Here is an 18,928-nt window from a genome sequence, read left to right on the forward strand (position 1 = left end):
GGTTGCATCCTTGACATCTTGGCTAATAGCCACTGATGGACCTACTCTCCAGGAACTTATCTAAATCTTTGTTGAACCCTGTTTAAGATTTGGCCTTCATAACAACCCCTGGCAATAAGTTCCACAGGTTGACTATGTGTTGAATGAAGTAGTACTTCCTTTTGTTTGTTTTAAACCTGCTGCCTGTTGATTTCATTGGGTGACCCCTGGGTCTTGTGTTAGGTGAAGGAGTAAATGACACTTCCTAAATCACTTTCTCCCTGTGGCCTGCACCGCTTCCCGCAGCTCCCATTGGCTAGGAACAGCAAACGGGGAGGCACTGGGAGCAGCAGGCGGCCGTGTCTGCAGACAGTCAATATAAACACTGTCCTGCGGCCCGCCAGTGAATGACCCTGATGGGCCACAGGTTGCCCACCACTGCTATAGGGCATTTAGGAACAGCTATATCTAGAGTCCTAGACAAAAAATCTCCATATTGCCCCACCAGACTATTAACAAAGAGGAGAGTTGGTAACAAAATACTCTCTTTTAGATCCACTGGAAACCTATTTGGTGCTATCAGTGACTTTGGGAAAACCAATAGCACAGGTGGACCTCAGTGGAAGTGTCCCAAATTCAAACTGAAAACAGCTTCATAAAAATCACTTTGCTTATATTTTGATGTAAAGATATGGAAGTGAAAGGAGAATTGTGATTCAAAACCAAACAAGATATCCAAGTCACTCTATTGTTCCTTTATGATGTATAAAGATGGTCTTAAACTTTCCTTCTTTAAATATTTTGATGTTTGTTTTTGCATCATAAATATCAAGCCATCCCATATCCCTCCCCGCTTCTCTTAGTCTTAGGGTATGTCTACACTACGTGATTATTCCGATTTTACAGAAACCGGTTTTTGGAAACAGATTGTTTAAAGTCGAGTGCACGTGGCCACACTAAGCACATTAATTCGGCGGTGTGCGTCCATGTACCGAGGCTAGCGTCGATTTCCGGAGCATTGCATTGTGGGTAGCTATCCCATAGCTATCCCATAGTTCCTGCAGTCTCCCCCGCCCATTGGAATTCTGGATTGAGATCACAATGCATGATGGGGCAAAAACAGTGTCGTGGGTGATTCTGGGTAAATGTCGTCACTCAATCCTCCCTCCATGAAAGCAACGACAGACAATCATTTCGCATCCTTTTCCCTGGATTGCCCGTGCAGACGCCATAGCATGGCAACCATGGAGCCCGTTCAGCCTTTTTTCACTGTCACCGTATGTCTACTGGATGTTGCTAACAGACACGGTACTGCAGCGCTACACTGCAGCATCCCCTTGCCTTTTGCAAGTTAGCAAAGACGGTTACCAGCCATACTGTACCGTCTGTTGCTTTGCAAGTTGACAATGACGGTTACCAGTTATACTGTACCGTCTGCTACTGTCATGGGTGCTCCTGGCCGGCCTCCCTGAGGTCAGTCGGGGGTGCCTGGACAAAAAAGGGAATGACTCCCCAGGTCATTCCCTTCTTTAAGTTTTGTCTAAAGGGAGAGTCATTCTGCCTAGAATATCAGACAAGCCTACTAAAGAACCAGAGAGGAAAACGGCCGCTCCGGGTCACAGCCCCAGACATCCCGCAGAAATAATGAGCTGCATGCCATTCTAGGGGGTGCCCCTGCAACAGCGCCACCCGTTGCTTCCCTCCTCCCCCACCCCTCCTGGGCTACCATGGCAGTTATCCCCCCATTTGTGTGACGAAGTAATAAAGAATGCATGAATTTGAAACAACACTGACTTTGTTGCCTCAAAGCAGGGAGGAGAGGGCAGCATCTAACTGCTATGCTATTCCAGACATGGCTGAATCTCCATTAGACAAAGCTTAAAGAAGGGAATGACCGGGAGTCATTCCCATTTTTGCCCAGGCGCCCCTGGCCGACCTCACCGAGGCCAGCCAGGAGCACTCACGGGACGACAATGACTTTGTGTGGTCTTAACTGCAAAAGTTGTAGTCACATACACCTGATGTTCTCAGTGCCAGTGCTCTGAACTGAGGCTTGGGAAATACAGTCTGTATGGCGCAGTGCTGCTGTTCTTTAAGTAAGTTACTGATTATCAGCAGGTAAGTATGCCCAGTGGTCTGTGATGGGATGTTAGATGGGGTGGGATCTGAGTTACTACAGAGAATTCTTTCCTGGATGCTGGCTGGTGAGTCTTGCCCACGTGCTCAGGGTTTAACTGATCTCCATATTTGGAGTTGGGAAGGAATTTTCCTCCAGGGCAGATTGGCAGAGGCCCTGGAGGTTTTTCGCCTTCCTCTGCAGCATGGGGCACGGGTCACTTGCTGGAGGATTCTCTGCAGCTTGAAGTCTTCAAACCACGATTTGAGGACTTCAGTAACTCAGACATAGGTTAGGGGTTTGTTACAGGAGCGGGTGGGTGAGATTCTGTGGCCTGCATTGTGCAGGAGGTCAGACTAGATGATCATAATGGCCCCTGCTGACCTTAAAGTCTATGAGTCTATGATGGATATCAATCATACTGTACCGTCTGCCGTCTGGAAGGGAAGGGAAGGGATGCTGCTGTGTAGCACTGCAGCACCGTGTCTGCCAGCAGCATCCAGTAGACATACGGTGACACTGAAAAAAGGCGAGAGAGGATTTTTTTCCCTTTGCTTTCACGGGGGGTGGGGAGGGAGCGACGACATATACCCTGAACCACCCGTGACAATGTTTTTGACCCTTCAGGCTTTGGGAGCTCAGCCAAGAATTCAAATGGTTTTCAGAGAGTGCGGGAACTGTGGGATAGCTACAGTCGACAGTCGCCCCTCCCTCTGTGAGCATCCATTTGATTATTTGGCTTTCTGGTACACTTGTCTCAGCGCCTTAAGTTTCACCACTGTGTTGAGTCCTTGTTGTAGCCTCTGTCCATCATAGCCTTGGAGATTCTTTTCAAATGTTTTGGCATTTTGTCTATTGGAACGGAGTTCTGATAGAACAGATTCATCTCCCCATACAGAGATCAGATTCAGTATCTCCCGTATGGTCCATGCTGGAGCTCTTTTTTGATTCTGGGACTGCATGGTCACCTGTGCTGATCAGCGCTCCACACTTGGCAAACAGGAAATGAAATTCAAAAGTTTGCGGGGCTTTTCCTGTCTACCTGGCAGTGCATCTGAGTTCAGATTGCTGTCCAGAGCAATGGTGCACTGTGGGATAGGTCCCAGAGGCCAATACCATCGAATTGCAGCCACACTAACCCTAATTGGAAATGGCAATACCAATTTCAGCGCTACTCCCCTCGTCAGGGAGGAGTACAGATATGGATATTACGAGCCCTTTATATCGAAATGAAGGGCTTCATTGTGTGGACGGGTGCAGCGTTAATTTGGTTTAACACTGCTAAATTAAAAATAAACTCGTAGTGTAGACCAGGCCTTAGACTATGTGAAAATCAGCATTCCCAACCTCCTTAATTGCTCTGGGAAAGAAATCTGCAGTTCAGGTAATATCCCTCTGTCACATTATTATTCAAGTATCAGCGATGCCAGCATCCAACAGCAAAGCAAAGGAAACAAGGACCTGGCATTTCTAATATTAAAAACATCAAGAGAAAACACATTTTAAAACATTCTAAATTTTGAAACAGTCTTTATCCATCATAAAGCAGCATTAAGAGGCAAAACCAGCAACTTGCTGTGCCATTCAACTTGAAAAGTCACCAAGAATATTCTGGGTAGCACTTTAGGATTAGCTGAGAAATGGATTCAGACACAGGTATAGTAACACAGTGATTGGGGAGAACAAAGGAAAAACTAGAGAGAAAACCCCAAAATATATTTTCAAATACAATGAGCTGCTTTAATACCTGATCCTTCAAATCTTACGCATGTGGGTGGTGACACTGAATTCGCTGGAACTACTCACACGAGTAAAGACTGCTCATGTGAATAAAAGTTTACAGGATTGTGCCTTTAACATCTAAGACCCTGATCCTGAAAACACACATGTATGCGTAAGTGTGCATTGGGCCTAAGTTAAACCAAAATCTGTGCTTGCTGGGAAAATACACATTTGTAGTAGATGTTAAAATAATAATAATAAAAAAAACAAGCTTAGATTGTTTTATAGTTGTAGATGTAGCCTAAGCACAAGTGAGCTTGATGTATGCTGGGGCCAGGCAACCATCTATACTTGCATAAACCACTATAGGCAGTGTGTAATGGTGTTGATAATAACAGGGCTTCAGAATAGGTCAATTTAGAGGGTCTAGTTACATGGAAAAATGTGGCTGCCCACTAGTTGAGGAGTGCATCAAAAAGGAACCCTATAAGAACAATAATCTGAGCACTACATTAGATCCCAATAAGTTTCCAGGGGGAGTTCAAGATGCTGATTTTTCTCCTCTTGGTCTGCCAGAGACCAGATTTGTTAACTTTCTGGGCACTCTGCAAAGTGCATCTTTTGTGACAGGCATTTAGGGAAGTTAGGGAAACTTGTAGGTGGAGGGGCTAGGGATGATTTTGGTAGGGTCTCATGTTGTTGTTAGGTAGAGAAGCCATAGTTCTTGTGAGAGAGTCTATTAATAGGAAAATTTTTATTTGGAAAGACTAATGAACTAAGGTTTTGTACTGACAACGTTAGATTTCTTACAGTGTGTTTTATGTTTTGGGAGGCTCCAAAGAAATGAAATAAAATAAATTAAGCAAAATAAGCATCCCAAGTAGCAACAAAATGGCTGCACTCTCATAGATGAAGCAGTGAACCCACATGTTATCAGAGGATCAGAGCTTTAGAACCAGATACTGCACTCCTACCTCTGGCAAAACTCCCATTGACATCTGACTAAGGAGTGCAAGATTTGTCCTTTAGTGTCCTATTTAGTCTCTAAGCCCTGGTCTACACACAGCCCCTGGTTCGAACTAGGGTACGCGAATTCAGCTACTGAATTCGAACTACCCTAGTTCGAATGACTTACCGTCCAGACGCCGTGGAAGCGAACTCCGCGGCTCCAAGGTCGACTCCGGCAACTCCTCCTGCCGCGGTGGAGTACCAGAGTCGACTGCGGCGCTTCCGGAGTTCGAACTATCGCGTCTAGATCAAACGCGATAGTTCGAACTCCGAGAAGTCGAACTCGCCGCGTCGACCCGGCGGGTAAGTATAGACGTGGCCTAAGACATCAAAATAAAATGCAAAACAGTCTTTGCAAATTCAGGGTATGTCAAGTGCATCTCACTGGAATATTTTTAAATCCACATAGCATCTTAGATACAGAACTTTTATTTCTAATGTCACTTAACCCCTAGTTCCTGGCCCCTGACATACACCCAACTGGGGGAAACATTTCGTTCACCTTTCTTGACGAGTTTGCTCCTCTGTGGTTTCCATGGCACAATCCAGGGAGTTCTGGAGAGACTGCAGCTGATTCAATGTTTCTTTCAGTAAGAAACGAGTCACAAACTGTTCCAAGTTAGAGGCCTTTTGATAGTCCTAAAATTACGCACAATATTGGTGAGAATTAGTCTAATATATTAGAAATATGAGAGAGCGAAAAACCATCCTTAATCCAAAACAGGAGATGCAGATCTTTGGGAAAGCTTCAGCAGGCAGAAAGTAAAACTGACAAAAGTCTTCCATGTGGGCAGGCAACATTTTGATTTTCCTGATGGAAAAAATCAAAAATTTTCAGCAAAATGGAAATTTCCCCTTGGAAAATTTTGGTTTTGAGAAAAGGATGTTTTTCATTTGAAAATCAGTCTGATGAATAATTTGCAACCAGTTCTAACCTTAATATGAATGTAAATTCCACAGAGCCTCAAGGTAGCATATGCCCTTACGGATTACAAAAGGATCCTTAGGGGCAGACTCTCTGTGCAAAGTACCATTGCAGGAATAGGGCTTATATTTGCCCGAGTAAAGAGCTGAAAGTTCATCTTTAATGAGAATAATTTTGCAATCTGTGCAGCAAATTAATGGTGGAAATTACTATAGAACAATGGCCTTCCATTAAAACAACAGATTATAGTTTTGTAACATATTCAAATAAATGTATGGGTATTTAGGTATGTAAGTTTGAGTCGTGTCGCTAAGTTATAGATTCATAGATTTATAACACCAGAAAGAGACCATTTTGATCATCCACTCTAACCTCCTGCATACAACAGGCTATAGAATTTCACCAAGTGGTTCCTGCATCAAACCCATAACTGTTGGTTGAGCTTTAAATATCTTCTAGTTCTTGATTTTGAAAACTTTAAGTGATACATCCCTAGGTAAGATGTTCCAATTGTTAAGTAAAAATTGCATCTTATTTCCAGTCTGAATTTGTCTAGTTTCAAATTCCAATCATTGGATCTTATAATTGGGTGCTAGATTTGGGAACCTTCTACAATCAGAAATCATTTTACCATGGAAGTACTTATAAACCATGATCAAGTCACTGCTTAATTTTCTGAATAGTTTTGCTATGTTTATCTCATTTTTGGCCTATACCATTTCTAATATTTCTTTTATTTCTGATATATTCTAAATATTCCTTCTTATTGTTGTTAACCCTACAAGATGTAGACTTTTCACTGATACCTTTAGCTGCACTTATCAATTGTCCGCATTTCATAACTTCTAATGTATAGTCATTGGAATCAATTTTCCCTAATTTCCTTTTTGATATTTTTTTTAAACAATTAATTTTGTCTTAACCAGAAAGTTCATTTAAAACTTCCAATTAAATCTTCATAAACCTCTTTTAAAATGAAGGGCTAAGGACTCTGTTCTGTCTTTTGCTGCCTATTTGTACTTATTTTCAGCACAGTGCACATTGTTAATATTTCTGTTTAATATTTGCATTTTATTTTAGTAAGATTTTTGTATCATGGATATAGATACGATTTTATAGATAAAACAGCCACCAAAAGTGTCATCTTGGCAGCAAAATAAAAATAACCCTCAAAACCACAAAGATCAATCAGAAATGAGAACTTTGATAATACTACTTTTTACAAAATTTCCCTATATTTAGGATATACTCACAAATCAAACATGGCCCTCCGTTAAAATAATTTCCATGCAAAGTATCTTCTAATTGGGAATATGCACAAGTGATTCACAAGGTAAAATATATATAATATATATATATATATGCAATAAAGCACAGAACAGAAATGAATGCAATAATCACGGAAAAAAGAATATATCATTTCTAAAACAGTAATTTGTAATGTTCCTTCAGTACTGAAGCCATGATTATACAATAATATGGGTGCAGCTGTTTTCATCTGTCTTTCATTTGTCTTCATCTGAACCAACTTGTATTTAGCTCAGACACTTTGCTTCCTTCTCCAGACATGAAAAAGCGCTCTGTGTAGCTTGGAAGCTTGTACTTTCCAACAACACAAGTTGGTCCAATAAAAGATATTATCTCATCTACCTTGTCTCTTTCATCTTCAAAATTCTTTACAAATGTATTTAATTTTCAAAGCAGCCCTGTGAAAAGAGGGAGATATAATTGTTCCCATTTTACAGACTCTGAATTTAGGTGACTTCCTTAAGACCAATTGGGGAGTAACTATCAGAATCGAGATTAAAAACAAGATTTCTTGGGGTGAATCCTGACCCCCAATCTGGTTCCTTTCAGATGTGTAAAAAGGCTGGAGTGGCGAATAAGCTTAAGTTTGCCAGGCGCCCAGTTTTTTACTGGAATGCCTAGTCAAAAAGGGACCTTGTTGGCTCTGGTCAGCATGCTGACTGGGCCGTTAAAAGTCCAGTTGACAATGCTGCAGGGCTAAGGCAGGCTAGTCCCTATCTGTCCTGTCTCCATGCTGTACGCCAGAAGCAGCCAGCAGCTCCTAGGTGTGGGGAAGGAGGCTCCATGCGCTGCTCCCGCCCTGAGCACCTTCTCCGCACTCCCATTGGCCAGGAACCATGTTGCCTGCGGGCGAGACCAGCACACGGAGCCTCCTGGCTTTCCCACCTAGGAGCCAGACCTGCTGGCCACTTCCGGAGCGCAGTGCGGAGCCAGGACAGGCAGGGAGCGTGCCTTAGCCCCGCTGACCAGGAGCCACCCGAGGTAAGCCCACACCCCAACCCTGAGCCCCCTCCTGCACCCATAACCCCTCATCCCCAGCCCCACCCCAGAGCCTGTACCCCCAGCTGGAGCCTTCATCTTCTCTGCACCCCAATCCCCTCCCCCAGCCCAGAGTCCCCTCCCACACCCTGAACCCCTCATCCCCAGCCCCACCCCAGAGCTCGCACCCCCAGCCAGAGACCTGACCCCCTCCTACACCCCAACCCCCTGCCTCAACCCGCAGCCCCCTCCCACACTCTGAATCCCCCGGACCAACCCTCCAGCCTGGAGCCCCCTCCTGCACCACAAACCCCTCGTCCCTGGCCCCACCCCTGAGTTCACAGCCCCAGCCAGAGCCCTCACTCCCTTCCGCACCCCAACTCCCTGCCCCAGCCCCATGAAAGTGAGTGAGGGTGGGGGAGAGCAAGCCACCGAGGGAGGGGGAACGTAGTGAGCGAGGGGCAGGGCCTCAGGGAAGGGGTGGGGCGGGGCCTCGGGAAGAGGCAAGGCTAGGGCATTTGGTTTTGTGCAGTTAGAAAACTGGCAACCCTAAATAAGCTCCATATCCATCCTGAGGAGTATTTCTCTGGTGTAGGCACTGTGGATGATAGCTCTAAGGCTGCCTCCTTAGGACCCACAGGCATAGGGGTATGTCAGAGTGGGGTGCAAGTGAGAAGGGTGTATTGGGGTAAAAGATTCCAGGCAGCACTACAGCTCATAGGGCAGCCCAGGGAGGCTGCCATAATTTAGACAGGTCCTCTGTGCTGTCTAAATTAAATTAGAGGCCTCTCCAGCTTCAGGAGCAGCCCAGGATTGGAGGGGCACAAAAACAGCTTAAAACAACCTTTGATCCCTGTTCCTTGGGCTGCAAACTGTGCTTTTCTCTTAGAATCTAATAGCCCAGAATCTAACCCCAGGTTTCTAGGTCTGTGCTTAGATCTCTAGACCGTGCCACTTCTTACCCAAATTAATAACCCTTCAATCTTCAGCAGTTTTCCACATTGAATGCTAAGCACTCAAACAGCAGACTTCCTTTACTAAAACTAGACTGCAATATGGGTCCGTGTACAATACTAAGGGGTTCCCTTTTGTCTTCTATTCACACGGGTAACTCCCACTGATTCATTAAAAATGAATTGTTTTCCACACTGCAATGACTACACTACAACAATATCTCTTTCATGTTAAAAGGCCAGGGTACTGCAGGCAGCTGTGGTGGTGAATATTGAATTTTTATTCCCATTCACTGTTCATCGGAAGAAGCCACTGTGATTTTCATGTGTACTCATTTCAGGGTTATGTGAAATGTGAGCAAGTTACGATCTGAGGTGTTCAAGATTAAGCTTGGCATCATATTTTAGCAGAGCTATACGGTTTCTTTGTATAATGAATTTTTTATATTTTTATATGTTTAAAAGTCCTCAATCCTACTCTATTTTCCCCCAGGTAATCCTAGAAGTCTGACTATTAGAGCATCTGTTCTTCAACCAAAAGGTGTTATTAGTAATGGTCCTGAAAGTGTAACTTTGCCTCAGCAACATGGGACTATCTGCACCATTAAAGTAGGCTCTGAAGTTATTCACATGTTATTTAAACACTGATTATACTGTCTTCTCCAGAGAAGACAAGTAGTTTCAATTTTTGTGTATGTTCTACAATGCAGCTCTTTTATCAATGCAAGGCTATAAAAAAATCTACTGTACATTATTTCCTCGTAATGGTTCTGTAATTTATATGTCAGCCTGTATGAAAAAATGGTGGTAATTAGAGATTACTAGGGCCCAGGCTGCAAATTTCAGAGCATTTGAGCTGGATTCTGTCCCTTCTCCAGCTTCACTACCAAAATTATTTACTGTTTCCAATCAGCTGCATCTGGCAACAGAGCATGCATGAAACAAAGAGCCTGGTTATGTTTGCAAAACCTTTGCTGTTGTAGCTGATAGAACAGTTAAACAACAAATTCAGCCAATTTAAACACATTTTATTAAAAAACAGTGGCCCCAATTGTTCAAGCTGTTCTATCTGGTAGGCACCTCTTGGGAACCTCACTGACTTCCATGGGACTCCACACTGTGGAGCTCATTGTAGGATTGGGGCCTATATATGGAATATTGAACAGCTGCCACTCTACCGTTTCACTGAAAACTGCTGCTGAAATGACAGATTGCCATTAAAACTCTCAGGGCTAGATTCACAAATGGACTTAAGCACCTAAAATGGCAGTTAGGTACCTAAATCCCAGAATCAGACCACATTAGGATTCACAAAATCCCCATTCAGGTACTGCCAAACCCTGTAGGTGCCTAAACTCATTCCACACCTAAGTATTTGCAGTAGAAGTTCCCTAGGTGCCTATGTTTCCGAGCATGTTCACCTCAGCCCCATGCCAGACAGCCAAGCCCTAGCTGATGCACGAACTGGGAGAAGACAGTTGTTCCTGCGGGGTTTGATCTGATAAGCGTGGTCTGAGCTTGCCTATCCAAATGGGTCCTTATAGGTGATCTTGCTCTCACCAGCCATTTTGAGCAAACTGCCTCATAACTTTTAGCCCAGTGGTTAGAGTACTCACCTGAGATGTGGGCAAGCCCATTCCACAGTCCCCCAGCTGACTAACCCCTAGACTATGGGGCATTTTGATGTAGGGTTTCCTCTGCCTCTCCTGTTGAAGCTATTACGTGGTGGCTAAATAATTTTTGAAAAAATAATTAGAGCAGGGGGGGACTGGATCGTGGGTCTCCCCCATGAATGCACTAATCACCAGGCTACAGAGTCATTGTCTCTCCTCCTCCCCCACACTCAATAATTTCATTATTTATCCACAGTGGTACAGCTTCACCAGGAGAGACTGAGGGAGCCTCATGTCAGATTGTATCTTAGCCTAGTCAGTAGGGCACTACCCTGTTCAAATCCTTTCCCATCATTGGTGGGTGGGGGCTTGAATCAGGGACCTCCCACATCCCAGGCGAGTACCCTTACCACTGGGCTAAAAGTTACGAGGGAGGCCCTCTTCACCACAGTTCTTTGCAGATACAGCTTTGGTGCCTAATTCCATCAGAGGGTTTGCAGAAAGAATCATGAGCTGAGAGAGGTGCCTCCCTGCTGGCTGGACATAGGCGCCTATCTCCCTGAGAGTAGTGGGGCTTAGGACACACCCATCATCTTAGCTAGTTTAGGCAGCTTTCTGCCTAGTATGCTGGTCTTTGTGAATCATAGTCTAAGGAGCCTTTCTTTCCCCATTCATCGTATAGGGAGCCTAGGTACCTAACTCAGGCTTTGGGAATCCCAGTGATTTTTTTTAGGTGTTTACAGGTTAGGGTGGTAATGCTCAGTGTTGGCATGTCTAAATTTCTTTGTGAATGTAGCCCTCACGTGCCATCCCCTTCCTTCAGCTTTCCTGTATTTCATATCCACAGGGTTCCTTATTATCTTTGTCCTCCCCATCAACGTTTCCTCTCCCATGCATTAATTATTGACAGACTATCAAGTCATAGGATGTGTGCTGGTCTGTCAGCTGGTTGTTAATAATGCTGTGTGCTCGTATGCTGTAATGCCTCATGCTCTACTTTGAAGATGCCACTGCCTGGTATTGAGGTTTATTTTGATATCAAAAAGATCTTGGTGAAATCAACTACACCTCTACCTCGATATAACGCTCTCCTTGGGAGCCAAAAAATCTTCATCTTATAGGTGAAACTGCGTTATATCGACCTTGCTTTGATCCACCGGATTGCACAACCCCACCCCCTGGAGCATTGGGTTATATCCAAATTCATGTTATATCGGGTGGCGTTATATCGGGGTAGAAGTGTATATGTGTTTAAAACAGAAAGCTTCCTTTGAAACAAAGCAGACTCTGCAACAATTCAAATAACAGGCTTTTCTGTCACCCTTCATGCATTTAAGTTTTCCCATTGGGATGCATTATAAAATCTTTTGACTCATAAAAGGAATTTGTATGTTCTCAAAATAACATTAGACTTCTGAATTTCAGTAAAGAATTCTCCAAGTTCAAAACATACTATAAATATGGAATATATATATAATTTTTTAAAAAACAATTAGAACAGTGGGGACTGGATTCTGGGTCTCCCCCATCAACGTGCTAATCACCAGGCTACAGAGTCATTGTCTCTCCCCTTTCCCCACACTCAATAATTTCATTATGTATCCACAGTGGAACAGTTTATCTATCTATCTATAATAGATAGATAGATAGATATAAAAGGTGTGCATGTGCACTTTTTTCTCAAATGAGGGATTTGTAACTTAATGTAAAAAAGTATGCTCCTGGAAAATAATCTTACCTTAAAAGTTCTGGGTCAGATCATCTGCTCCTGTGCATTTGTGTAGCTCAATAGACTTCTGTGATGCTACACCTAGTCCCAGTAACTATAGACCTGGCCTGAGATTCTATGATTCTATGATTCTAAGTGGCACAGCATAAAGGATCCACAAAGTAAACTACACCTGCTCTCACTTTAAGGTCTGTTTATGCTGTCAGGTGTTAAGAGACCCCAGCATGACTAAGAATCAGGCTTAATGGCCTATTTCTAAACTCATGTGATTGAAGTGAGGCACAGGCTTCAGCACCTTGAATTAGACCATTATTCCTACTTTCAGGAGCTTACAACATAACATTCTGAACTTTCAACTGCAGCCTGAAAACGGGCCAGAGACTATGTTGTTACCAGTCTTCCTTTAGCAAATTTTGCAGTACACATTTTTATAACCAATTTTGCAAACTTGTGGATATATTCAAATACAAGAAGCTTTTGTAAGGTATACATTGGGGAAGAGGGAAATTTTCAGGTAACTGGGCCTCACCCCAGAAGACACCTGAAGGTAAGTGAGGAGGACCTGTTGATTTCAAGCTTTTAGGAAAATTTGTCAAATAACAGTTACTCCTGCTCCAAATGAAAACCTATTTTGAAGATGTACATGATAAAATGTGTGTTTTTAACTCTTCACTGTGTCTTTGGTGTGAATTATGGATGGGGTGTCCTCTGGCTATTAAGCCTTGTCTTTGAATTTCCTGGATATACTATTTTATTTGTTTTGTGAGTGTGTGTTTGCAATCAGCATGTAAACATGTTTTTTGTTTTTTTTTACCTTTAAACTTGGATATAAATGATTCATTTCCTATGTTGGATAATAGCTTTGGAAGCACTGTGTTCTCAAATATAAACATCTGTGTGATCAAAGATACCTCACACAGTGTACTGCATGTCAAATATTTTTCTTCACCACCAGGATAAGCTGTTAAGCTAGTTATTGCACTGTTGGAAGATTTAAACTGTTGAAATCTCAGATGTTAAACCACCCATGAATCATCAGAGTTAATTATGTAGCTGGGAGCATCAAAATCGCCTATATTTATTTACCATATGTTAAAATTAATCAAGTCTTAGCTCTCTCTCCAATCAAAGTACCTTGTTATTTTTTAGGTTCTATAAAGAAATGTTAATAGGATACATTATCCTGCAGTGTCTTTAGAGCAAGTACCTAAGGCTGACACCAGCCCTGTATGAAACACCTGTGGCAGCCTTTTAAAAGTGGCAGAATTAATTTGTGTAATGCTAAGGCTGATTTCTTCCTCCACCTAAGTTATCTGACTTCCCCACACTAATTGGTTTAAAGATGTTGTATCTGACAGAGTTAATTTACTTTCCATGAGCTTTGATTCTGTGTGACACATTAGAACAACAGGTGCAAATTTATTCAGAATGGACAACTAAATTCAAGCCTACAGCAGAAATCTAGGGTCTGTTTTAATTTATCTTTGATCAATATACTTTGAAAGCTCTGAACAAAACATGGATGGACCTAATAGAGATAACCCTCACTTGTGTTGAGATGCCAGAGCTTTTTCACAACATACAGATGTTCAGTACATCTTCAAATTCTGAACCACCAGAGAATAAACATTACAGGCACCTCCGTAGAGCTTCCTGTCTGCATATAGTGAATCTGATTAATCACTGAGCTGAACTAAATTTTCAAAAATATGTCCATAGCTTATATTTACTAAGCTATTCTGTAGACTGGAGCTCCTGAAATTGAGGTGCTACAGCAAAAGAACCTTAATGTTAAAGAATACTTGTCAGTTCCTGCCGCTGGTTGCTATTTCCTCTTTGACTCCTTCAGAAATGATCTTCTGTGTCGGTGACTTATTTGAGGTTTTTTAATCATAGCTACCAGACTGTATTTTCCAGTCCCCAGAAAGATCACACCTTACTAATTCAGGTTTTGTGCACATAATTATTACAGGAAATATCCCTTCAGATACTTTCCCGAAGTGCTTAGCATGTTAAGTTATTTATTCTGTATTACTCTACTTACTTCTTGCTCCTACTCCAGCCAATTGACTATTGCTTAACCCCTTTTTTACTTAGAGCATTCAATACAAACATTTTGTACTGTTAGTATTTAACAGTCTTAGTACACTTGGAAGCATTGTTGTTTTTCCAAGGCCTGATCCAAAGTTCACAGAAGTTGGTGAGAACCTTAACACGGACTTCAGTGGGCTTTGGAGTGGGCCTCTGTACCTCACCAGCTAAGGAATTAAATGGTCCACTCCTTTTATGAAGGGAGTTAATGTGGTTTAGTGGCTAGATTGGGAGCCAGGAGAATTAGGTTTTCTAATCCCAGCTCTGCTGTTGGCTTCACATATGAGGATGGGTAAATTGCATTATCTCTTTGAACCTCAGAAGCTCTCTCTCTGTAAAAACCCTTTTCAAAGGGTTTTAGAGAGCTGTGGAAGAAGGGTGCTGTAGAAGTAATCAGCATTACTGTTAAATACTTCGGGGAAAAAACACCTCCATAGGAATTTAAATCAAGTAGCGAATGAATTGGTTTTGACAATGTTTTATAATACTTTATCATTAGTTGTTTTCTAGGAGAAAAGGCTTTCATTTCCATTATAAACACTGGTGCTAGGTTGCACTAGGAAAGAAAATATTCATTCTGAATTAAGGAAGTTTTGTATCAATTTATAAAACATGCATAAGGTAGTGCAAGGTCAGTTGGCATGAAAAGCATTTAATGCTGTTGGCATACTACACCCATCAATTAATGATGCAAGCCAGTGATGGTCTTTTTGAGAGAACAAGAAAGATGCTCTGTTTCTTGAATATGTCAACAGCGAATTATATTTCCTTAGCATATATGTTACACTTTACATTATGGTACAAAGAATATATGCCTGTGTTAACATACTGTAGCAGTGGTTGTTTTTATTGGATAAGTGGATCTTAAATAAATATGGATAATTCCCCACTTCTTTCTGGTCCAAGAAACAGACCCAATCTTGTGGGGTGCTGAGATTTATCAATTGCCATTAATGTATCTGGAAAAAAGTTATTTTATAGCCTTCACTACAGAATGCCTACTCGTGATCTTTAAAACTCAGGAGTTTAGGACTCAGTTCCCTGTACTGGTACAGAAAGTTCCTTCACAGAGAGAGCCAAGAATATATTAACTGGGGCACATGTACCAAAACTTGGAGATGTCAGAATGGATTTTATTTGGAGACATGAGACAGCAGAATTGATTAGCTGATATGTTAGAGATGGAGTTGATATACTGGTGGGGGAGTGAAGATGTGGCAATGTCATTTATATACATTTCTTATTTGCATTGTCATGGACCAGAGCCCCAGTGTGTTAGGCAGAGTCAGCTCCAGGCACCAGCCGACCAAGCACGTGCTTGGGGCGGCACCTTGGGGCGGGGTGGTGCTTGGGTGTTTTTTGTTTTTTTTGGTTTGGCGGGGCGGCGCTCGAGGATTTTTTTTTTCGCCCAGGTGGTGCTCGGAGTGGGAGGGGGTGTCTCGGGGGTGCGGGGGCTTCGGGCAGCGCGGCGCTCTTTTTTTTTTTTTTTGCTTGGGGCGGCAAAAAAGTTAGAGCTGGCCCTGGTGTTAGGTACCATACAAACACAGAGCAAAAACACAGTCCCTGGCCAAAAGAGCTTACAATCTAAGTATAAGAAAACAGAGAGATGGCGACAGACAGGAGTATACAAGGAAAATGAGAGAATATCAATCAACATGATATACATATAACTTAGAGGGGTGCATGGGAGTGCAGGTACTATTCATCCTGGTTAGTAGCCTTAATTATCAAGGAAGTAGATTGTTGTCAAGGCCTGTATTTTGCATAATTTAATTACTATGGAAGGATACTTTTATTTCTACACGAAGAACAAAAAAGGATGAAGCAAAACTAAGTTTATAATCGTTGTTTCTACAGAAAAGAGGAGTTTGAATATATAAGCTGCATGTTGATGAAAACTTTCAGGACATGGAAAGCCTGTTAGAAAGTGACAAGCTCCTGATATGAATTTTCTACAGAAAAATATCGTAATGATGGAGAGAGTGTTTTGGTTCTCTTTACAATGGACTCAAGTGGCCTTTGTGTTGTAATTATTGCATAGAAATCTTTTGATCTTGCTCAGTTATTTCTGCATCAATTTCTGTCCCTATTTCTTCAGTAAAAACTTTACTCCTGGCACCTGGAAGAAACAATGATTTGCTGGCTGTGTAGTAATAGGTGAAGCAGGTAGAAATAGCTTATTTGTAATGTGTAACTTATTCCATTCAGGGGCTAAATACCTGATAATGTTCTGCTTCTGTTCATATTATATATACTTTGCCAAAGTCATTTTATTCATAACTTTTTATGTTAATCTGAACAGATACCACACAATTTAGTTATGCTAAGAATTGATTAAAACTGTGTGTGTGTGTGAGAGAGAGAGAGAGAGAGAGAGAGAGAGAGATCCTCTGCTCGTATAAATCAGTGAAGTTTCATTGACTTCAGTGGATTTCTCTGGCCTAGAGACCCTGAGTTTTAAGATACTAGTCTATCTAAAGAATTTTGAGCAATGAATGTTTCAGGGAAGATGTGGGGATGTCCTTTATATGGTATCTGAGGAATTGCAGTCTTCAAATTTTTAATTAGAATAAGTTTTTGCACCATTTCCATTCTTGTTACAAAGATTGTCCCAATACTTTATAATATCATTTCGGTGTAGTGCCATTTGCATCCATGTGCTAAAAAGTTGCAATGAATATTCCCATGTTTTCATTCTGATGACAAAACAAGAATGGCAAAAAATGAATCCATTCTTTGAGAGCCAGTGTGGCCCCAGTGCGTAGGGCAATGGACTGGGAAATGAGAACCAACTTTTATTCCTGGCTCCACTAGTGACCTGCTGTGTGTCCTGGGGCAAGTTTCTTCCCCCACTGAGCATCTATTTCCTCTCCCATCCTTTCTGTCTTGTCTATTTAGATGTTAAGTTTTTCAGAGCAGGGAATTCTTTTACTCTGTTTATACATTGCCTAGCCTAATGGAATATTGATGTAGGTTAGGGTCTCTAGGCACGGCCATAATACAAATAATAATAATAAAAATGACCCTCCTGAAATGAGAGAAGAAAATGGTTCAAGCCTAATCTATTCTAATGCCAACTTTAGGGCCGGATCCTGCTGCATATGACTCCATGGCAAATTTGTCATTTACTTTATTGGGAGGGACTACTAATTTACAGTTAGCTTATGGTCTGTCTCAAATGCAATATCGCCTGCACTGTGTTTGTAAGTTATGATTCTGAATAGAAGTGCTAATAGATGCATAATTTGCCAAACCATCACAATGTGTAACTAATTTGATCCAACTGTCACTTAAAAATTTTAAGTAAATGCTACAAATTCTTTAATTTATTCTGTTTTCTAACAAAATGCAACTGCAAGTTTAGCCTTGGCCCAGAGACAACTGGAATAGCCGCAGGGGTGAAAATAGAAATATGGACTTACCGATATGGGGCTGGGTTGGGGCCAGCTCTGGCCCCCTGAAGGGGCAGGGTCTCAGGCAAAAGGGACGGGGATGGGGCGGGGTCAGAGCCAGCCCCGGCCTGCCCTGTACCGGTAAGTGCCCTCCGTCTCTGGGGTAGCAGCGGCAGCTGAGGGCTCCGGCAGCAGTTTAAACAGCCCAGGGCTCGGCCGCTGCTACCACCCCGGGCCCTTTAAACCGCTGCCAGAGCCCCCGGCTGTTGCTGCTACCCCAGGGCTCCAGCAGCAGGGCTCCGGGGGGCTATTTAACGGGTCCGGGGCTCCCCTGCCTCTACTGCCCCGGGCCCTTTAAGTAGCCGCCAGAGCTTGCCAGAGCCCTGGGGTAGCAGCGGTGGCAGGGCTCCGGCAGTGGTTTAAAGGGCCGGGGCTGTAGAGGCAGCGGGAGCCCCGGGACTTTTAAATAGCCCCCAGAGCCCCGCTGCTACTACCCCAGGGCTCTGGCGGCAATTTAAAGGGCCTGGCGGTCCAGCTGCTGCTGGGAGCCCCAGCCCCTTTAAATTGCCGCCCGGGAAGCCAGGCCGCCCTTGTAGCGGCGCACCGGCTCTTGGCGCTACGCCATACCGGGGCGTACCGGCTCACTTTCACCTCTGAATGGCAGTATTCTACAGTAACAGCACACAATGCTGATGTAAACAATACTGTTCTGGGCCATTACTGGAGGATTCTGACACACATTTTCTTAGGAGTGTCCATTAGAACAACTATAGTCTATCCAGGGGCGGTGCATAATGGAGGCTGGGGGAGGCTAAGCTGCTGCTGGGGACAGTGGCAGATTTGTGGCCCCTGGAAAAACCTCCCTCCGCCGTGGCCCTGGGGCTGGAGGAGCTTTTGCTCCTCACTGTGGCCCTGTGGCTGCAGCAGGGGCACAGAGCTTTTCCCGTCTTGGGGCCACAGTGGGGGAGGGGAGAAGAGCAAGGGCGATATCAGGGCCTCGGGGGGAGAAGGAGGGGAAGGGAAGAGGCAGAGTGGGGGTGGAATGGGAGAGGGGATGGAATGGGGGAGGGGCTCGAGGCTCAGAGCTCTAGCCAGGGTCAAGATCTCTGCTGTG

The 18,928-nt window shown here is 43.2% G+C and overlaps 2 protein-coding genes across 10 annotated transcripts in view; one reads left to right on the forward strand and one right to left on the reverse strand.

Annotated features, from left to right (window-relative positions):
• The window catches only part of C2H8orf88 (chromosome 2 C8orf88 homolog), a 129,778-nt gene that overhangs the window by 84,353 nt on the left and 26,497 nt on the right, over positions 1-18,928 (forward strand). The window lies entirely within an intron of this gene.
• Positions 1-18,928, reverse strand: part of NECAB1 (N-terminal EF-hand calcium binding protein 1) — a 130,633-nt gene that overhangs the window by 25,166 nt on the left and 86,539 nt on the right. For both annotated transcript variants that reach the window (XM_045007723.1, XM_045007722.1), the window contains exon 6: positions 5,328-5,464. In XM_045007723.1, coding sequence (XP_044863658.1) covers positions 5,328-5,464 — 137 coding nt within the window. The remainder of the gene's footprint in view (positions 1-5,327; positions 5,465-18,928) is intronic.

This window comes from Mauremys mutica, chromosome 2 (genome assembly GCF_020497125.1).
Source record: "Mauremys mutica isolate MM-2020 ecotype Southern chromosome 2, ASM2049712v1, whole genome shotgun sequence".
NCBI lineage: Eukaryota > Metazoa > Chordata > Testudines > Geoemydidae > Mauremys > Mauremys mutica.